This window comes from Spodoptera frugiperda, chromosome 27 (genome assembly GCF_023101765.2).
Source record: "Spodoptera frugiperda isolate SF20-4 chromosome 27, AGI-APGP_CSIRO_Sfru_2.0, whole genome shotgun sequence".
NCBI classification, from domain to species: Eukaryota; Metazoa; Arthropoda; class Insecta; order Lepidoptera; family Noctuidae; genus Spodoptera; species Spodoptera frugiperda.
The window spans coordinates 3439741-3458324 of NC_064238.1; the positions used below are offsets into that span (position 1 = coordinate 3439741).

Genomic DNA, 18584 nt, shown 5'->3' on the forward strand with positions numbered 1-18584 from the left:
CCTCACTCAAGGACAATAATCATGTTTAAATTAATTTCACTTTGTTTGCCTTTCGGTTTACATTACCTTGTGCCTTTTAAAACAATAAATACATGTCTAAAGCATTAATAAATAGGTATATAACACAATACGAGTAAAGGACCGTCAGCGTTCACTAACAAATTGAAAGTAACATACCTTGAACTTTTGATATCATGAAATAATAAATTTAACTGTCTCGCTTTGACTGACATTACAACTTCATGTTTAAATAAATAATAGCTGAATTTATCTTGTAAAAAAACTAAGTAGAGTAATAATTTAGTTGAATAAAATTATGTCAAGATTTTTTTGTGACTGTTTAGGCACGGTACTTACGTATATTTAAGTCGTAGTGTTATGTAGAGTCTGAAAAGCTTATTTTGGTTCTGCCTTGGAACTAGCATAAAATTCTTGTCATTTTTGTGGGGTATGTCTTTACTACTTAATAAATTCCTCGTGGAGTCTATCCCAACCTAAATACTTCAAATCCAGTTACAAAATTAATTAATAAAGAGCAAGAGATAACCTTCCTTTTTATCAGGAATCAAAAAGCTTTTGATAGCAGGAATAGACTGCAACTTGGAATAACCCAATTACTTACAATCACCCCTGGTGAATAAACTTATTATTGTCGAATAGTCATACTCCCTTAGGTACAGTATTTACTGTTACTTTTATCGCAAACAGAGTCAAAACCTGGCACTTTTGAACATCAAACAATAACACCAGACATCTTTTGATTGTCAACCTTTTGTTTTTTTTTCAGTACCCAAGTTCGGCGCCGGCGCAACATCTATTCGTGCATATAGGTGGCACCGTTACGTACGCAGATCCTTTATTAGAGGTAAATATTGTGTTCTTAGAACTAAAAACCTTTTTTAAAACGTTTCCCGTGAGATAACTTGTACCGAAAGTACTTAAAAAGCTATTTGGCCAATTGTGGCTTATCAAATAACGCTGACAATATTGTGCCACAGAACAATGATCTTTCTGCATGGTTAGGTCCAACTGCTGTAAAATGCGTATCGATTGGCGTACATAATAACTATTTGTATGATCTGTAAGTTGTTAATAAACAACTTTACACCACTAGAAAATGGCCTAACATTAACTTACACATTATATTCAAACTTTTCTCTTAGTTCGACGCACTGATTGGTTAGTTTATTCGCACTGACCAATCAGAGCGCTTAACGCGCTCTTGTTTTGATTACTTTAAACGTAAAGCAAAGTCGCACTAAGGGTACTGAATAACATATTTTGAGGATCACACTTGTTGCGCATAGCAATGGTACCCATTATCGTTTATAAAGCCAAAGTTGTTTCACTTCATAATCAAATTATATTAATCCATGTATTTTATTTTTCCAGTCAGTGGACGTACAACAGATTAATGATAAGTTCCCAGAGAAGAAAGGTGGCCTCAAAGAATTATATGAGAAAGGTCCACGGAATGCGTTCTTCCTCGTCAAATTCTGGGCAGACTTGAACACAAATAACCTGGACGATCCTGGAGCCTTTTACGGGGTCACTAGTGTGTAAGTATCTACATCTAAATATATATAACTCAACGGTGACTGACTGACTGACATAGTGATCTATCAACACACAGCCCAAACCACTGGACAGATGGGGGTGAAATTTCGTATATAGGTAGATGTTATGACGTAGGCATCTGCTAATCTGCACTCATGGGTATAAATATAAAATAGGAGATCAAAGTATGTACAAAGCTTTGTCATTTTTAAACCGATCTAGCTAAGACTTTGCAAGCTACTATGACGTAGGCATCCCCTAAGAAAGGATTTTGATAAATTCTATGAATACTAATTTGTCCCTATGTACTTATGCTTATAGTTATTTAAAACTACGCTACGGATTTTGATGTAGTTTTTAAATAAATTCAAGAGGAAGATTTATATCTATTATATATAAATAAGTCGGGTTTTCCTTCCTGACGCTATAACTCCAGAACGCACGAACCGATTTCCTCGGTTTTGCATTCGTTGGTAAGGTCTCAGGCTCCGTGAGGTTTATAGCAAAGAAAATTCAGGAAAATTGCAAGCTAAATAGAAAAGTGGCGAAACGGAGATCGCCGAGTTTACTAGTTATGTACAATTAACGCGTGCGAAGTCTATATTAGAATGTGCATTGGGATATTTAGGTACATGACGTGTCTTCTATGTTATAAACTTATATGGTCACGTTTTTATCATATTTATGACCAAATATAACGATCCAAATATATAATATACTAAATAATACATTAAATTGTGAAGCTAATTTTATTTATTTCTTACTTAATTGTGAATCATCGATTTAGTTAGTTATAAATGATTCATTTTCGTGGTTTTATACTGTCAACACTAACTTAGGTGATACATAGGAATAGGTACGTACTATACTATTTTAGTGTATTAGGTAGGTTACAAAACCCATTGCGTAGTAATAAAATATTTTTATAAACTATTTTGGCATTAATACCTATAATACTCTATATACCTATACTTATAATACATACTTATGTATCATCGAAATCGATTTGGATCGATTCGATCGATTTGGAACTAATCAATGCCAAATCATATTATTTTTACAACTGTGACGTAGCTAGAACGTGTTCGATAGAAGGAAATTTAATGTCTTACGTCAATGGTACAGTTATGATACATGTATGGGATTTATATAGCTTCCTTATAACATTCAATACAATACTAAAGTACCTATCTTCTGCGTAGAAAAAGGCTAATAATTTGCACTCTGAAACCTAGTTAGTAACCTAGAAACAAGTCGACCCAGTAAATGTAAAAAATAAAATAAAAACATTTTTCTTAAAGCTTGTATCTATGTAATTTTTAAACAAGTTCAAAAATAAAAAAGGAGGTTTCCGGTTTAATTTGTATGTATGTGTGCTTGTTTGTTTGTTTGTGCGCAATTATCTCACGTTTAGCTGAACCAATTTTGATGCTGTTATCAGTATAGTATTTGTCAGACTTAGTTTTAGGGATATTACCTGAATTAACGTATATTTACCAACTATAGTTAAACTTCACGAGACATACTAAACTAACATTTTCACTCTTTCCAGGTATGAAAGCAACGAGAACATGACCATAACGTGTAGTACGAAGGTGTGTTCGTTCGGCAAGCAAGTTGTTGAGAAGGTGGAGACGGAGTATGCTCGCTTTGAGGGCGGTCGCTTCGTGTACCGCATACACCGGTCCCCCATGTGCGAATACATGGTCAACTTCATACACAAACTGAAACATCTACCTGAGAAGTATATGATGAACAGCGTTTTAGAAAACTTCACTATACTGCAGGTCAGTTTTTTTTTATATTTTTATTTAGTTTTCTTTAGATAGGTGTGCTCTATCATTATTATGCTGTGTCTTTGCTTGCCACTAGGCGGGAGTAATAGTCTGCACGGTGGCTAGGCAACTGGCTGCCGTGCAACGTGTCGCGGGTTCGATTCCTGCACGGAACAACTCTTTGTGTGATCCACAAATTGTTGTTCCGGGTCTGTGTATCTGAAATTGTATGTTTGTAAACGCACCCACGATACAGGAGAAAATCCTAGAGTGGAGCAATGTTTATTAAAAAAAAATAGTGGCAAATCGCCAAACCATTTCAAATATAAAAAGTGCTTCTAACTGTTTGAGTAAATGGGTCAAAATCTATTCCAAATATATGGATCCCAGTGTCACTTGATACTAGTAGAGCTTGTCTCGAATGGTTCATGTGATTAAGCTTCATATTCGAATTCAACTCCCAAGTGTCTTACAATGTTTAATAGACCTTAGTGCTATAGTTAATTTTCACTAACACTTTAACTATAGAACCAGTAATGGCAGACAGTAATTAAACGAGTGACTGCATTTAATGGGCATTGTTTACATTAAATCATAGTTATAGCTACATAAGTACATACTTACATAGTAGCTATGTGTTGCGATATCCGTCGCGAGCATGTGGAGCATACGCAACCAGCATAATTAAGTGGCATTCGTGGTCTTACACTGTGTTTATAGCGAAAACTAGGTAAAGGAAATATGTCCTTTCATAGTTTACATTTTATGACTTCATCAATCTGAATGATGTATGTATCTTTCTCCATATTGTGATGTGAATAGTTTTTCTTTTCTTTTACCATCGCTAAGAACATTTCCATGTTTGATATTGAAAGATAAATTAATTTGTATCGGTCGTTTAATTGTTGGAGAGCTAAAAGAAAGTTTCCATTAATTGGTTGTTGCTGTTAATTTGACTTTTAAAGTGGAAAGAAAATGCTATGATATATGGTTTTGTTGTTTCACGCTGTTACATCTTAGAGTGGTGATTAATTTTATTACCTTTAGTGAGATCTGAATGTATTTTTATGTAATAAGCCGGTAATCGTCCCGGCGGACTGGGCACGTAACCTCACTCATACAACGAAAGCGTTGTTTCACGTAGAGTTTTCTATGAGGCCGTGGTATCACATCCGGTCGAGCGTGGTCCATTCGTTTATTTAGCATGGCTCTCCCACATTTAAACAAAAATATAGTATAACAAGTTATTCTAAAGTGTTGTTTATCTTCCACAGGTGGTGTCAAACCGAGATACACAAGAGACATTATTATGTGCAGCGTTTGTGTTTGAAGTGTCGAACAGTGAGCACGGCGCGCAGCATCACATCTACAGGCTCGTCAAAGACTGAACGCCGCACACCCCCGCACTACCCGCTCGTTGTACGAGACAACCATTCCTTACGCAACCCGAATGCAGACTGCGCTGTATCACTATACAGCGCCACTCACCACCGGCGCATGCGCGTACAACACACACAATTAACCCTCAAGCATGGAATTGAAATCACCTTTCCACTAGAGTTAAATGCGCATACGCCGGGTAAACAAGTATATATGTACAGTAACTACTAATGTAATAGACTATGTAACCGCGACAGCCATCATGGCGCTCCCTCGCGGCCCTCTACGAGTGCTGTCCTAATTTCACTCTGCTCGTACTTTCTCTTTAGATTCAAAAATAAAAATATTTGTTATTAAAACCTATAATAGCAAAATGTGATCTGAAAATTACGCTACAAGTATTTTTGTAACTGAGTGTTTATTATACATAGCTCAATTTTAAATATTGTCTATCGTAGTCCTGATCCCTTGAATCGGCAACTGATTGATCGGTGTCATCAGTACCTCTATGGGCTCCCTGTCTATATCACGTAGGTCTATCCTCTTGAGTTTTTCATAATGCTCTCGATTCTAAAATGTGTCTATAAGGTTCTAAGATAAAGAGAGTAACAATAATATTTTAAATAATTCTTAAAATACAAAATATCGTTCGGTATACTTCGCGTGTAAAAATATCATTATATAAAATTATATAGATTGAATACACACAGTGCCTCTATAATTATGTTACATTAACATAAATTACTTGAGCATATTTAGTCTTTTCACTGCGTTAAAATATTGAAGAGAAATTAAAATAAGATAATGTTAAAGTGAAAAGGTTAAAGTTTAGTGTAGTATACCATGGAAATAATAGATTTAATAAGAGTAAATATAGAATTACGACACCTATTCTTTTCAGTTAAGTGCTCATGGTACAATTTACCGTTGCTATTTTTAGTTATCTTTTTAAACCAGTCCAACTTACTTCTGTCCTTTAGTATAGAAAATCTTCATAAAATAATTTGGCAACTATTGTTTTCTTTCGAGTATTTTATTATGCTTTAATTATTATTTCATTTTGCCTTGATACTTTTAGGTCTTTTTGAGACATAGCATTTTATTTAGTTTCTATGTACGTTTTGCCGATTTGACTTACTATTGCAGTCTTTGCCACATTAAATACTAGGTACTTAGGGTATGGTATTGTACCTACATTGTACATATTCTATTGTTATGTACGTAAAGTTGATAGTGTCCATGTGTTCACACGGTCTGCCAGATCTAAGAATGTGTAAATGTATCATATGTAACTAGGCCTGTACGATCGTGTATCTCAATATGTACATATCTGACATCAGGAACATTTTCTCTACAAGGACGTCAATCTTCGCGCGTTCCGAGGCAGCTTTACCCTCCAGACCCTTCTCTGTCCAGCGTTTTCCATTTCAACAGTACATCCACACATCCTTCTAATTTTCCAGAAACTAATACAAAGCAATATGGCCGCTTTTGCTTCCAATTTCAAAGTACAAATGAGTGTCCACAGTACTCGACATACTTGCATGAATATGTAACGTGGCAATGATTTGATCTCTCTTTTAGTCAAATATATTTAGGGTCCTCCCGTGCGTGCAATGGTGCGCTCATTTAATTTTACACAGTGTTAAGTTTATGTGCATTAAATAGTATTTAGTTTCAAGACATGAGGTAGGAAAATATTATCTTAGATAATAAAAATAAGAGATTTTTGTATTTATTTGATAGAGTTATATTAGATAAATTGTAAAGTGATTAGCTATAAGGTTCTTTTTTATATGGCGATAGTCGTTCAGGAACTTATCCGTGAAGTTGTCACATATTTAGTACTTAAGAGAAACTTAATTTTTGTTGCAATTGTAGATTCCTCTGTCCAATACTCTGTAATGTATGATTTGTTTGGTCGAAATTATCCTTTTTCCACGATTGTTAAAGAACCGTACGACAACTTGATGTCTTCTATTTGCAATACGACGGCGTGTTCAATAATTAGTGAAAAAGATCTGCCCTGTTGTGATTTTATATTTTTAATGTTAAATATGTACTCAATGAAATGAGATTAACTCAATGTTATTCGAGTCCAGCGCGATGGCTCCGGACTGGAATATAGTTTACTAAACTTAAACATGGAATTGTTTGATGCCGATGGCAATATTCAATATAGGTATCGTTAGGTCGTGTTGTGTAAATAAAATAATTTTAGCGCATTTCTTTCAGTTAGTATTTGTAAGCGTTTTTTGCTTCTATACAAGTCTTTCATATCGACAATCAGCCATATCAATATGAAAATATAAAAAGAATTAGTCGGCGAAGTTGGAGACAATCATTTGCAATCGGACGCGAGTACCTTCAACTTTATATTGTTCTAAGTTTTTATGAATATTTCTTTGCCGATTTATTTTCAATCGAAATGGCAAATGATTTTTTACAATACTAGCCGACAGTGTACAGTATTTTAAAGATAATACTACGTTAAAGATTTGTATGAAAATTTAATTATATTGTCTTCATAAAAATCACGTGTATTATTATTCCTTTACCTCACATTATCGTTCTGACGCCTTGCCTTGATAACTATTTGTAATCATTATCTTGAAGAAAATCCGGATTACACTATCACTTAAATTTTTTAATTAATTCTCTAGTGTAAAAGTCAGTCAACATATTGCACTAATTATAACAAGCAATAGATAAATATGATAATGTTAGTTTTAGGGTTCCATAGTGATAAAAATAAATGATTACATAGTTATTATCTGGGAAAGAACAAGATTACTGAGAAATAATAACGATTTTCACATATACAAGGCGATAGTATTAGAATATAAAATGAATTGATATTAATATCTCAAGATTTCTAATTACGATTTGGTGACTTTTCTACCTATCGCTTAGTTTACCTTTCTTAAAATAACACTAGAGCTCGAAATCTCAGATCAATAAATAAACGATGAAAATAAAAGGATCAATATGTGTATTAAATTTTAAGATACCTATTTAGGTATTTTTCTAATCGACATTCATTTGATAATATAATAATTCGGTGATAAGATATCAAAACCCTTGCGAGGTTTAATCAACAAATACTGAAATTCAGTTGTTCGTGTGGTGTGTCAAGGTAAGTGTATTTTGTTTTTTTATAAATAAGAAAGTAGTGTTGTGACACAGACCTGAATTCTTCTCAAATGTTGATACTGGCCATGTCTCAGGATGTTTTTCCACCAGAGATGTGCTATGCTACGTTGCTGTTAATGCGTTTGGCCTCCACCGATTATATTCATTGGTACACATTGCTATGCACTGGTGGAAACGGACTCAGCTAAGTTTTTATATGGAAAGATGTGTGCTATGGATCGAGCTGCGCATCTTCCTCGCACAGCTACATAGCTTAGTATCAATGGAAGCGGTCACATAGTTTCACAGCTTAGCTATTACGTCTTCGTAGAGTTCGTAGCATAGCTACATAGCACATCTCTTGTGAAAAAGCTCCCTCAGTGTGATGTGATCAGACATTAGAGAGGAACCTAGGTGATCTCAAGTTATTTAGTTTAGCCTCCGAATACCCATGGTCTGGGTCAAGACCGAACTCCTTCAAAAGCCGGCAACGCATTTGTAAGTCCTCTGGTTTGAGTGTCCATGAGCAGGGCGATATATCTGCTTGTTTGTCCCCATATTTCATAAAAAAAATCTATTCTTACCTACCTAGCTAAAGTATTATCCTTCAAGATAATCCTATGAAAGTGTTTTTATGATAACGAATCTAACTCTATTAGTTACGTGCTCATAATTATAGACAGGAGTTCTTAGTTCATTTATTTGTTACGCCTATGCAAGTGATACTTAGAAATTAGTAAAAAGGACCGCTTCTTTCAAAAATCTGAATGCCCTTAGATGACCATGTCCTCGATATAATTTATTACATTAATTTGTTTATCTATACTTATACTTGATATATCTTTTAATACAGCTTATCGTAGCTTAGGCTTCTCATTAGTCAGATTTTAGAACTACGTAAACATAACATTGCGCTTGTTACTCCCCAAAAGTGTAGGCAATGCAGTAGGTAATGCAATGTTTAGGTAGTTGTCACAAGTTTGGGACCTGAGTATGTTATTAGTACTATCGTTTGATTAGAATATTGTGTAGTATTAAATTTGAATTAATGCTGCAAATCAGAGACTCGAAAAAAGAACCATTTTATTGATACATTCCGAGACTCAGGGTTCGTTAGTCATATAATATTAGAATTAAAGGAAAGATATATGTAGGTATATATACCTAATTAAAAACATAATAACGAATTACGTATATCAATGTTTTAAGACTTAATTAATAAGAATGTTTAGTAGCGATATAATTCATAGATTAGCGAATTAATTTCACGTATTGTTGTTGTTGATAGGTAGATTTTAATTATTAAATATGGAGTCAAAAATCTCTTCAAAAATATTTCTCAATCAACGCCCGCATAATTACCGACAGATGCTTACGTTGGTCGGTTTGTTTGGTACCTGCAACCTGTCAGATAAGTTTTCATATAGGGTTTTAGGCTTCTGAATCGGTAATATGAAATAAGACACAGAGTGTATCAGGTACTAAAAGGGTCTCACACTAGGTTAGTGCTGGTATTTTCTTTAAGTTCTACGTTGGTTTATATATATCTTAAATTATTTATGTATCCAGATAGATATTCATGAATCAGAGACATATTTTAGTAAATTATAAAAATTAACGTTAACCTTTTAGATGGCGATCTCCGTAAATATGCGATGGATCGCCGCAGCGGTGGTATTGTGTTCGTTACTGGCGGTGGGACAATTTGGTGAGTAAACTTATTGATATTTGTAAAGTACCTAGTTATAAGACCACACCACTCTGAGAGGGTAGACAGAGCAGACTTATAAAACGACACACGCAGTAATCCCCACTTAGATACCTACGTCGTCCCATGTCCACGTAAGGTCCTATTGCCAAATCATATTTACTCTTAGCAGACTTCAGACTGGAGTTGTTTTGACAACATGACATTATGACACATTGTAGCAGAGTGATACGAAATCTTACTATCCTTAAGAAGATTAGAATAAGTAGGTAGGTACTTAGATATCTACTTTCCTACCTTCATAAACAATGACAAAGTGCGATATAACCCGCATCTACCGGATTTCTACAACATACTACATGTTATGTGTGTAGTGTAGGTATGTAGGTAATATGCACATAGTAATACCCTTCCAAATGACATCACATGCCCCGGTTCAGGTTTAAACTTTCACTTTAACAGCATTCATGAACCTTCATGGAAACCCGTTTAACGGACTTTTATTATGGTCCTTTTATTTCACGACCAATTTCATTTGTGTACTTATCACAATTAAATCTCTGAACAAGTCATTAATTCATTACAGCTGAAGATAAACCATGTGAGCGACGTAGAGCTGGCCTCTTCAGGTCCATAGTCTGTGTTTGTAACTCCACCTACTGCGATACCGTCACTAGAGAGAACCCAGCAAGGGGCACTTATGTTGTCTATACTTCTACACATGTAAGTAACTATAATATTGCAATTTAATTAGGAAATATTTTGGGTACTGAAGGTTAGCCGTTTATATCGAAAATCAACTTTAAGCATTTGGTTTTTAATTGGGCTAATGTAATCCACATATGAAAATAGAGCATTAAGCAGTTCCAAAAAACTCCCGTTGTACTACTCTTGTTACAATTGATTTATAAGTATTGTGATTTAGTTATTTATACGCTTAAACTGGCTGTTATAAGGTTAATTTTTGTAACTGTATACCTACAGCTTCCATACAATTTTCATACATAACCAACTACATCTTCATTAATTTCAACACAGGGTGGAAAACGTTTCGAGAAAAGTTATGGTACAATCAAAACACTGCCTGAACAAAGGTTCGATGACCCTGGAGACCTGGAGCCTGAACCTGAGCCTATAGAAATGGACTTCGGAGCTGGTGAACTAAAGAACTTGCCTGATCCACCATTCAAACAAGAAATGGATGATAATGAAGAGGATGAGGACGACGATGAAGACAGCGAAGAGTTTGAGAGAGTCGCCGACCGACCTGAACGTATGTTACCAGTGTATTTTATACTTAATGACTGTAATTTTAATGTCTGTTTTTCCGTGGCAGAAACTGTAACTCTTACTCATTATTTTAACTGGCCTACAAGGATTGATTGATTAAAAGGTCGAAGTTTTGTTAACGAACACATTTCTCCTTATAATGGTTTTAATATTATGTACTCTTTATCAAAACTAGCATGAGTAGGTATGCCATCTACAGAAACAATACCATACTTTATTCCTAATATAAAGTACCTACCTGAAAAGTGTAATTTTTCCTTTTTTCAGTCTACGACATATTAACCAACGTGGTCTTGCGTATCTACCCGAGCACCCGCTACCAAGTCATCGAAGGTTTTGGTGGATCTGTCACTGATGCGGCTGCTATAAACTGGCGCACACTCTCAGAAGCCACACAAGAGACCTTCATGCAGTAAGAATCTTTCGGTACTTTATTATGTAGATGGAATTATTATGTAGATAGATAGAATATTTTTGATGGGGGAAAATCATCTAATGACCACTCCCGCTTTGGGCTAGGCGATGTAGATAGACTTAGTAGGGGAAAGTGGTACAAAATGATCCCCTTAAGGGAGAACACCTCTATAACTAGTGTTTACAACTTTAAGATAAACTTAAAACATGAAATAGGTACCCTATTCTTTCATTGTCAACTTCGGTGAAAAGCAATAAGGTTCACAATCAATTAAAGTTGACAAATTGGGGGGATTGATGTGCTCGCAGACGCCAGAAAAGTTGCCAGAGGTACATAATTATGTACCAGTTAATAGTGGGGAAGTCAGCTCAAAGCGGCCACCTTAACTTTGAGTTTAAAAAAAAGCCATTGAACGAAAGATTTTTAAAGAGAATTCTATACTAACTAGTCGAGAATTTATCGAATTTTTGGAATGGCCAATTGAAATTTGCGTAAGTTGAATAATAATCATATGATTTGCAGATTACGAAAACTTGTCATAAAACCGCTTTGCCCGAGTGGTCGCCCAAAGCGGCCACGGGGGTAAGGGCAACGTGGCCACCCCAAAAGTTTTCAAGCAATGAATTGTTTTTTGTTGGAAAATACCGTGATTGACAAAATAAAAATGCAAAATCAAAAATCAACACATATAATTCACATAAAAAAAATCAACAACATTTTACCTATTTTAATCACAGTCAGTCATAATTTTATTTATCAATCTCAATCAATAATAATGTAAGTTCTACTTACTTCTATTATTTTAAGTCTTAATATCTTCTATGCATAATCTACGAGTTTTTACCTATACCTAGCTTCGTCCCAAGAAGCCTTTTTTTTTGAGGGGGAAAATCATCCAATGACTTCTCCCGCCTTGAGCGAGGCGAGAGGGAGTGTCAGACTCTTACTGACTAAAAACCACACCGTTCCTTCTCCTGCTTTTCGAGCCGGAGCTCCGGTAAACCCGCTAGGTAGTCCGCAGCTCCGGACCAGGCATCAGCCCTACTGAGCCCCATCTGTGATGGTCTGATGGCTCTTTGACACGCGGGTCTGGTTCTGTTCGGGCGGTGAGCTACCCTTGCTCGCCGTCCATAGGCCCGCAATTACGGTGGCCGGAGATCGTCCCGCGATCCCCGACGCCCGGAGTGTCTCTCGCGACGGCTGGGGCGTGAGGAGGTTTGTTCTCTCACGCGCCCGCCTCCTCCTTAGCTAGCATGACTGCTTCGCAGAAGGAGGAAACGGCATCCCAGTCCCTCTCGCTCCGCACCATGGCCTGAACCAGTGCTGGGTGCGAGAGGTCCCTGAGGACTTGGCGGTGCTCAGCCCACCCAGGGCACACCGCCACCGTATGTTCTACCGTGTCCTCCGGGCGGTCCTCACAGTGATGACACCCGGGCGTTTCCTCCGTCCCAAGAAGCCTGCGCTGTTTTTCTCTTGTAGTTATTGACCATCTAAACAAAATAAATAAGAATTATATCTATGCAGCGATAGTATGAAAGTAAGGGCAAAGCGGTCAGTTGGCCGCTTTGCCCGAGCCGCTTTGCCTTTTTCAACCATTTTATTTAAAAAAATATTTTCACTCACATTATTTACTATATTTCGAAGCAAATACCACACAATAAAGGCAAAATAGATAAGTAACGTTAAACGTGCAATAAAAGCATTTTAATATAAATAGTTTTGACCAAAACAGGTTGAACTTACCTCGTATTATTTTAACAAAACGCACAAAAAAATATTTGTCGTTACTAGAACCACGGGTTCATTCTCACCGCTTGAAAATGAGTGACTGGCACGGGGCGGGAGTTTGGTTATACGTACAGAAAGGCAACGTTGCGCTATCATTTCAAATAACCGAAAAATTAAGAGTGGCCGCTTTGCCTCCTATGGCCGCTTTGAGCTGACTTCCCCTATTTAGTGGAACACGAACAAGGAAACTCCCACTTCATCTCTCTTAAAATATCACATCTTTAAATTCCAGAACCTACTTCGGCCCGGAAGGACTGGAGTACAACATGATCAGAGTACCGATTGCTGGTTGTGACTTCTCCGAATATCCATACACATACGCCGAAACTCCGTGGAATGATGCTACCTTGTCCAACTTTTCCTTATCACATCACGACTTCTTTTTGAAGGTAATATTTGTACTGATTTTACTATCTACAATTCTACGAAAAATGATAAGATTGGACTGCAATTATCACATCCTCTCGACATCTGCGACACTAGAAATGGCACTCGTAGATTGCCAACCCTAAATGAAAATTGACGAAAAAAATCTTCAAAAGTATCTTTAATGTTTTAGCTGCCAATGATAAAAAGAGCACAAAGCGTTGCGACAGATGAAATCAAAATAACTGCCAGTACCTGGTCTCCTCCAATTTGGATGAAAACCAACGAAGCGATCACAGGGTTCGCACAACTCAAAAAGGAATACTACCAGGCTTTCGCTGATTACCACTTGCGGTAAGTTATAGAAACTAAACCTCAAGAAGTCAATATATCATCGTGGATCAGAATTAGTACCTTCTATGTACAAAATATTAAATTTTAAGTATATGTTATATGGCTTTTACATTGTATTTTTGTTTATTTCAGTTTCATCGAAGAATACGATAGATTTGACGTCAAAATTTGGGCGATAACCACGACAAACGAACCTATTAACGGCATTGTTCCATTCGTGCAGTTCAACTCTTTAGGATGGTTCCCTCATGAATTGGTACGTATAAACGGATAGCTTATGGCATGCAATAAATAACTCGACGTAGAATTCCCGTAGCTACAATTGCGTAGCATCGTAGTATGCTACGTAGCTACCATTGCGTAGTTTCGTAGTATGCTACGTTAGAACGGCTGTGTAGACTTGTACGCTACAGACCTACGACTGCGTGTTCACGTGTACCACAGTAAAAGTCTAGGCATTTTTTTTTATTACTTAAATAAAATATTGACTTCATACTTTAGGCTCTGTTCAGCTCAGAGCAGGGTATTAACCTAACATAGTTATGATATTGTGGCAAAGGCTAAGGTAACTTGGAGGACCTCGATAAACTGATTTGTTGATGATGAGGAACTATTTTTTACGTTTACAGGGTCGCTGGCTAGCCGATAACCTCGGGCCTACGATAAAGAAGTCGCGTTTTAACCAGACGAAAATCCTTGGCATTGATGACCAACGATACCTCCTACCAGTTTATTTAGCAGGAGTAAGTTTTAAACAATATCTGTTTAATATCTTGTCTTTATTTCCTCAATATATAAGCAGAGAAGCTCAACCTAAATATAACGCCCGTTATCTAAACTTTTATTAAATGAGTGCCTAAATACTACCTACTACAATATCAAAAATCGCTTCTGTTTGGCACCTTAGAAAGTATGCTTCAAAATCATTTTTTACTTTATAGACTACACAATACACAGGCATTTATTGACGTGGATTCAACTCCCGTAAAAAAAGAATTATTAAAAAAAAGTAATATCTAATTATATCTGATTCGCAGATGGAGCTCGCAGCCCCAGAATCCATAGACTACATGGACGGAGTAGCTGTCCATTGGTACGGAAACTTCTTCCCGCCACAAATACTGTCAGCTATCCAGAACAGATACCCTGACAAGATTCTACTTGCGACAGAAGCTTGTGAAGGTATTGTCTACCACTATAACAACTAAAGTTTGGGCAACAGTTTAACATTTAATTTTGGGCAGTCTAACTAATTCGTTGGTTTAGTTGACACGATTTTCATACACTTTAAAACAATTGGTTAGTTTTTTTCATAAAAACTATGCAGAACGTGCATAATCCTCGAAGATACTGTATGTCTACCCATAGAGCAACGCGGACCTCGTACGGGAGGCCCGCGTTGCTCTATGATGTCTACCACGTCTAAATTTTAAGTTGTCGGAAGAGTTCCTACTGAGTGGATAATTGGACTTAAACTTGACACAAATCTCACATACATAATGTACGATACTTTACATAGGTATTCTTATTGCATTCATGTTTTTATCTTCAACGCATTTCTTCATTTATTGCAAGTCGGTAGCGTGTCATTCAAGTAATTTGTTTAGAATACATCGTTTGGTTTTGCAATTCATAAAATTAATGACCTATTTACAATATATCTGTAGTTACCTACATAAATATTTCTATGTATATTTCAGGATCTATGCCTTGGAATTTACAAAAAGTCATTCTGGGATCCTGGAGACGAGCTGGCACTTACGTCAAAAGCATCTTACAAGTACGTACCCAAAATTCAAATTAAGAAGCCACCTTGCCTAACAAATCTTAAGTAATGGGCGCCGCTCACATACACTCCCAACACTAAAGGAGTTACAGGTGCTATATCTGTTTAATAAACATATTTTTCTATTTTGTAACAGGACCTGAACAACCATGTAGTGGGATGGATTGACTGGAATCTCTGCCTGGATCCCATAGGCGGACCCAACTGGGTGGACAATTTCGTGGACTCGCCAATCTTAGTATACAAAGACAGAGATGAATTTATCAAACAGCCTATGTTCTATGCAATGGGTCATTTCTCCAAGTTCATTCCAAGAGGGTCTCGACGCGTTCGAGTGTCGCGAAGAAGTGTAGCTAACATAGAAAATGTAGCTGTGAGGAAACCAAATGGAAATCTTGTGGTTGTAATGCAGAACAGGTAATTTATACAATTTGGGATAATTTAAGGACTTAGTTAAATCAGGACTAAATTCGTTCATTTTATGTTTGGAGTGGTCTTGGATAGATCAGGGCATTCTTTTAAGGTTTTTAAATTTAAGGAATTTATACTGTGTATCTCAGTGGGTCTAGTATTTCTGACCTAATAGTCTCCTTTGTTATAATGTTATTGTGAAATGAAAGAACTGGCCAAGCGATTCAGGTTATATAATTGCTAAGATTAGGTAATTGGTAAGATTGATAAAATATCTAAATTACATTTCAATTGATAAAACAGGTCAGATTGTTTCGAATTGCTAATTAGTTAGTCATTAGTAATGTTTTCTGATAGCATTTAAATTTTTACAAAACATTTACTTATTTTGTTCTTTTTTTTTCAGACGAAGAAGACCAATGAATGTGGAAATAAGAATAAGCAGCTCTAGATATATTGATATTATAATGGAACCAAGATCAATTAAGACAATAGAAATTAATCCCTAGAATAAAAATACACTATTGACTAAATAAAATTATTTATTTATTTTTGTAACAAATACATATAGTATTTACATTTACAATTTTGTTTTATTTCATCACCTAATAACTAGGCAAAAATAAAAATCAATACACTCTGTGCACTATATTTAAATGAAAAAAAAATGTCATTACCATTTGTAAACACAAGCTTTAACTACATCACTTGGGCGCTTAGCATCAAAACCTTATCTCTGGTTCAATATCACTGGTCTCCTAGTACTTAAGTGTTCAATATTGGGACATTAGCGAGATTTTATCTAGTGGCCAAACACGACAAACAACTCTACTCCTAATGAGGCCTTCGGGAACAGGGCCATAAGTTCTAGAGTCTGCGGAGTTACTGGAATTATCCCCTTCTAACCACACATGGCCTCTAGGAACTACTTGGTTACGTCTGGGAAAGTTACCTCGAACACGGTCACCTGGAAGACCAGTTATCCTTTTACAAATATTCTGTTTAGGGTTAGAAGGGCTCCGACATATTACTATATCCCCGCGCCGCAGTCGTTGCAACCGCGGAGATACGTGTTCAGTGAATAGTACGTTGTTTGTTTGGAGAGTGGGTTCCATTGATGGACCAGAGCACTGCAAGAAACAAAAACACAGGCTTATTACGCAGTTACTTCGTAGCCGTCAATATAGTTTGTACTATGGTCAAAGGAAATTACCATAACGAAGTCTCCGACGTACTCAAAAGTGCAGTGTGTAATACAGGCCGTTTGTAAAGCATATCCTATAAAGCCACAGGTTTTACCAATTATTCTCGTGAAGGCCATATTTCAAGGTTATGTTTTCAAAACAGGTAATATTAAGATCCCAACAAAATTGCCATTGCTTTATGCGAACTTAAACTAGCTAGTAGCTATTTAATCAAGAAAACATTACGAATTAAATATTATATAGTAGAATCGCTTTTGATACGGTGACATTGACAATTTGACAAAGGATCAAAATACTACTCTGTCAATAACGTCAAATAAAGGAAACCAAATTGTACGTTCAGTAATGGATTTATTTAACGAATAACGAACGAACAACATTGCGCACAACAGCGATACTGTATCATGAACCAAAACTCAGCATTTACTATCGTATGTTAAAAATAAATAAATAAAATAATATAATGCACGCGACACACCTTTAACACAATTAAATAATATGTAGTTTTTACCGAACGTCCATACCGCCTACACACCTTACGATTTAACTGGGCCGCTTTAACTTACAGTCGGACTATGTAGTTAAATATTGCACGTGCAAAATGTAACAAAAATAAAATATTATCGAAACAGTATACAAGAAATCAAACAAAACAAATAAAAATTGATTTAAATGATACTTAGTCGATTTTGTATTAAATCGAGTCAAACGATATCGACTCGTTTCGACTCGACTAATCACGAAGTCGAATGATATCGAATTTGAGTTGGTTGACATAATGACAGCAGGCAGCAGGATCAAACAGATTATTGTGTGGAATTCGCTGAGACCTATCGAACTTAGCGATTCATCATAAATTTGGTTACAATAAAGTGAAATAACATTATCCACGGTGCACTAAACGTTTATTTGTTTCTTGTATTCATTGGCTTCACATCAAAATTTAAAGTGAACAAAAATTTCTTGCGACACGGTTAACCCATCAGCTTTCACATTATTTCGTTTCTATGTGATTATTTTCACAGAAATTAACGGGTGCACTTTATAAGATATTTGTTTTCGACTTCTGCAATAGTGTTAGATGTTTACATTAACAAGTATTCGTAGTGTTTTATGTTTATGCCTCGCTAAAGTAGAATCAATATTGCATTTGAACCTACTGTTGTGAAATGAGTGTGCATATTTAGTGTACTACTATCAAGTTATGAGCACCTGATGGAAGATTAGCATCGCCGCCGAAGCTAAGGAATTTCATACCAAGTGAGTATTTTTTGTTCATGGTGTTTGTTCCCTATATCTTGGAATTATGCATGAGTCACACGTTTCGTTGTCAGGTTTACAACTGATATGAATAAACAATGGCTTGCTTAGAATAAATTAGGTAATGTAAGTGTAAAATCCTTTATTTGTAGCGTTG

The 18584-nt window shown here is 36.0% G+C and overlaps 4 protein-coding genes across 10 annotated transcripts in view; 3 read left to right on the forward strand and 1 right to left on the reverse strand.

Moving 5' to 3' along the window:
- LOC118263333 (protein scalloped) overlaps positions 1-7246 on the forward strand; it is a 56935-nt gene extending 49689 nt beyond the window's left edge. For all 4 annotated transcript variants that reach the window (XM_035575254.2, XM_035575256.2, XM_035575255.2 and 1 more), the window contains 4 exons: positions 788-865; positions 1393-1559; positions 3110-3344; positions 4607-7246. In XM_035575254.2, the coding sequence (XP_035431147.1) occupies positions 788-865; positions 1393-1559; positions 3110-3344; positions 4607-4720 (594 nt within the window). In that variant the 3' untranslated portion in view covers positions 4721-7246. The remainder of the gene's footprint in view (positions 1-787; positions 866-1392; positions 1560-3109; positions 3345-4606) is intronic.
- Positions 1-18584, forward strand: part of LOC118263330 (zinc transporter 1) — a 93026-nt gene that overhangs the window by 46009 nt on the left and 28433 nt on the right. The window contains exon 1 of one of the 4 annotated variants that reach the window (XM_050705352.1): positions 17938-18427. The exons of 1 other annotated variant lie outside the window; for it this stretch is intronic. The gene's annotated coding sequence lies outside the window, so the exon portion shown is untranslated. Of the gene's footprint in view, positions 1-17937; positions 18428-18584 lie in introns of those variants that run through there. 2 more of the 4 variants (XM_035575249.2, XM_035575251.2) reach the window with 2 other exon arrangements.
- On the forward strand, positions 7764-16479 carry LOC118263787 (lysosomal acid glucosylceramidase-like). The gene is made up of 13 exons (XM_050705341.1): positions 7764-7848; positions 9477-9552; positions 10139-10275; positions 10591-10825; positions 11110-11254; positions 13278-13434; positions 13605-13765; positions 13898-14021; positions 14395-14508; positions 14803-14947; positions 15466-15545; positions 15688-15968; positions 16369-16479. Exons 2-13 carry the CDS (start codon positions 9477-9479, stop codon positions 16469-16471), a joined length of 1758 nt encoding a protein of 585 aa, XP_050561298.1. The 5' UTR covers positions 7764-7848; the 3' UTR covers positions 16472-16479.
- On the reverse strand, positions 16487-17467 carry LOC118263334 (mitochondrial inner membrane protease subunit 1). Its single transcript, XM_035575260.2, has 2 exons — positions 17176-17467; positions 16487-17092 (listed from the first exon to the last, which is right to left on the reverse strand). The coding sequence occupies exons 1-2, from the start codon at positions 17281-17283 to the stop codon at positions 16736-16738; spliced, it is 465 nt and encodes a 154-aa protein (XP_035431153.1). The 5' UTR covers positions 17284-17467; the 3' UTR covers positions 16487-16735.

Excerpts from the sequence above, each read along its gene's own strand:
- LOC118263787 (XM_050705341.1), top strand. The coding sequence starts at position 9,477 with ATGGCGATCTCCGTAAATATGCGATGGATCGCCGCAGCGGTGGTATTG. Across the intron at positions 10,826-11,109 it reads AGTCGCCGACCGACCTGAAC|TCTACGACATATTAACCAAC; the intron begins GTATGTTACCAG and ends TCCTTTTTTCAG. Across the intron at positions 15,546-15,687 it reads ACGTCAAAAGCATCTTACAA|GACCTGAACAACCATGTAGT; the intron begins GTACGTACCCAA and ends ATTTTGTAACAG.
- LOC118263334 (XM_035575260.2), bottom strand. The coding sequence starts at position 17,283 with ATGGCCTTCACGAGAATAATTGGTAAAACCTGTGGCTTTATAGGATAT. Across the intron at positions 17,093-17,175 it reads ACGTCGGAGACTTCGTTATG|TGCTCTGGTCCATCAATGGA; the intron begins GTAATTTCCTTT and ends TGTTTCTTGCAG.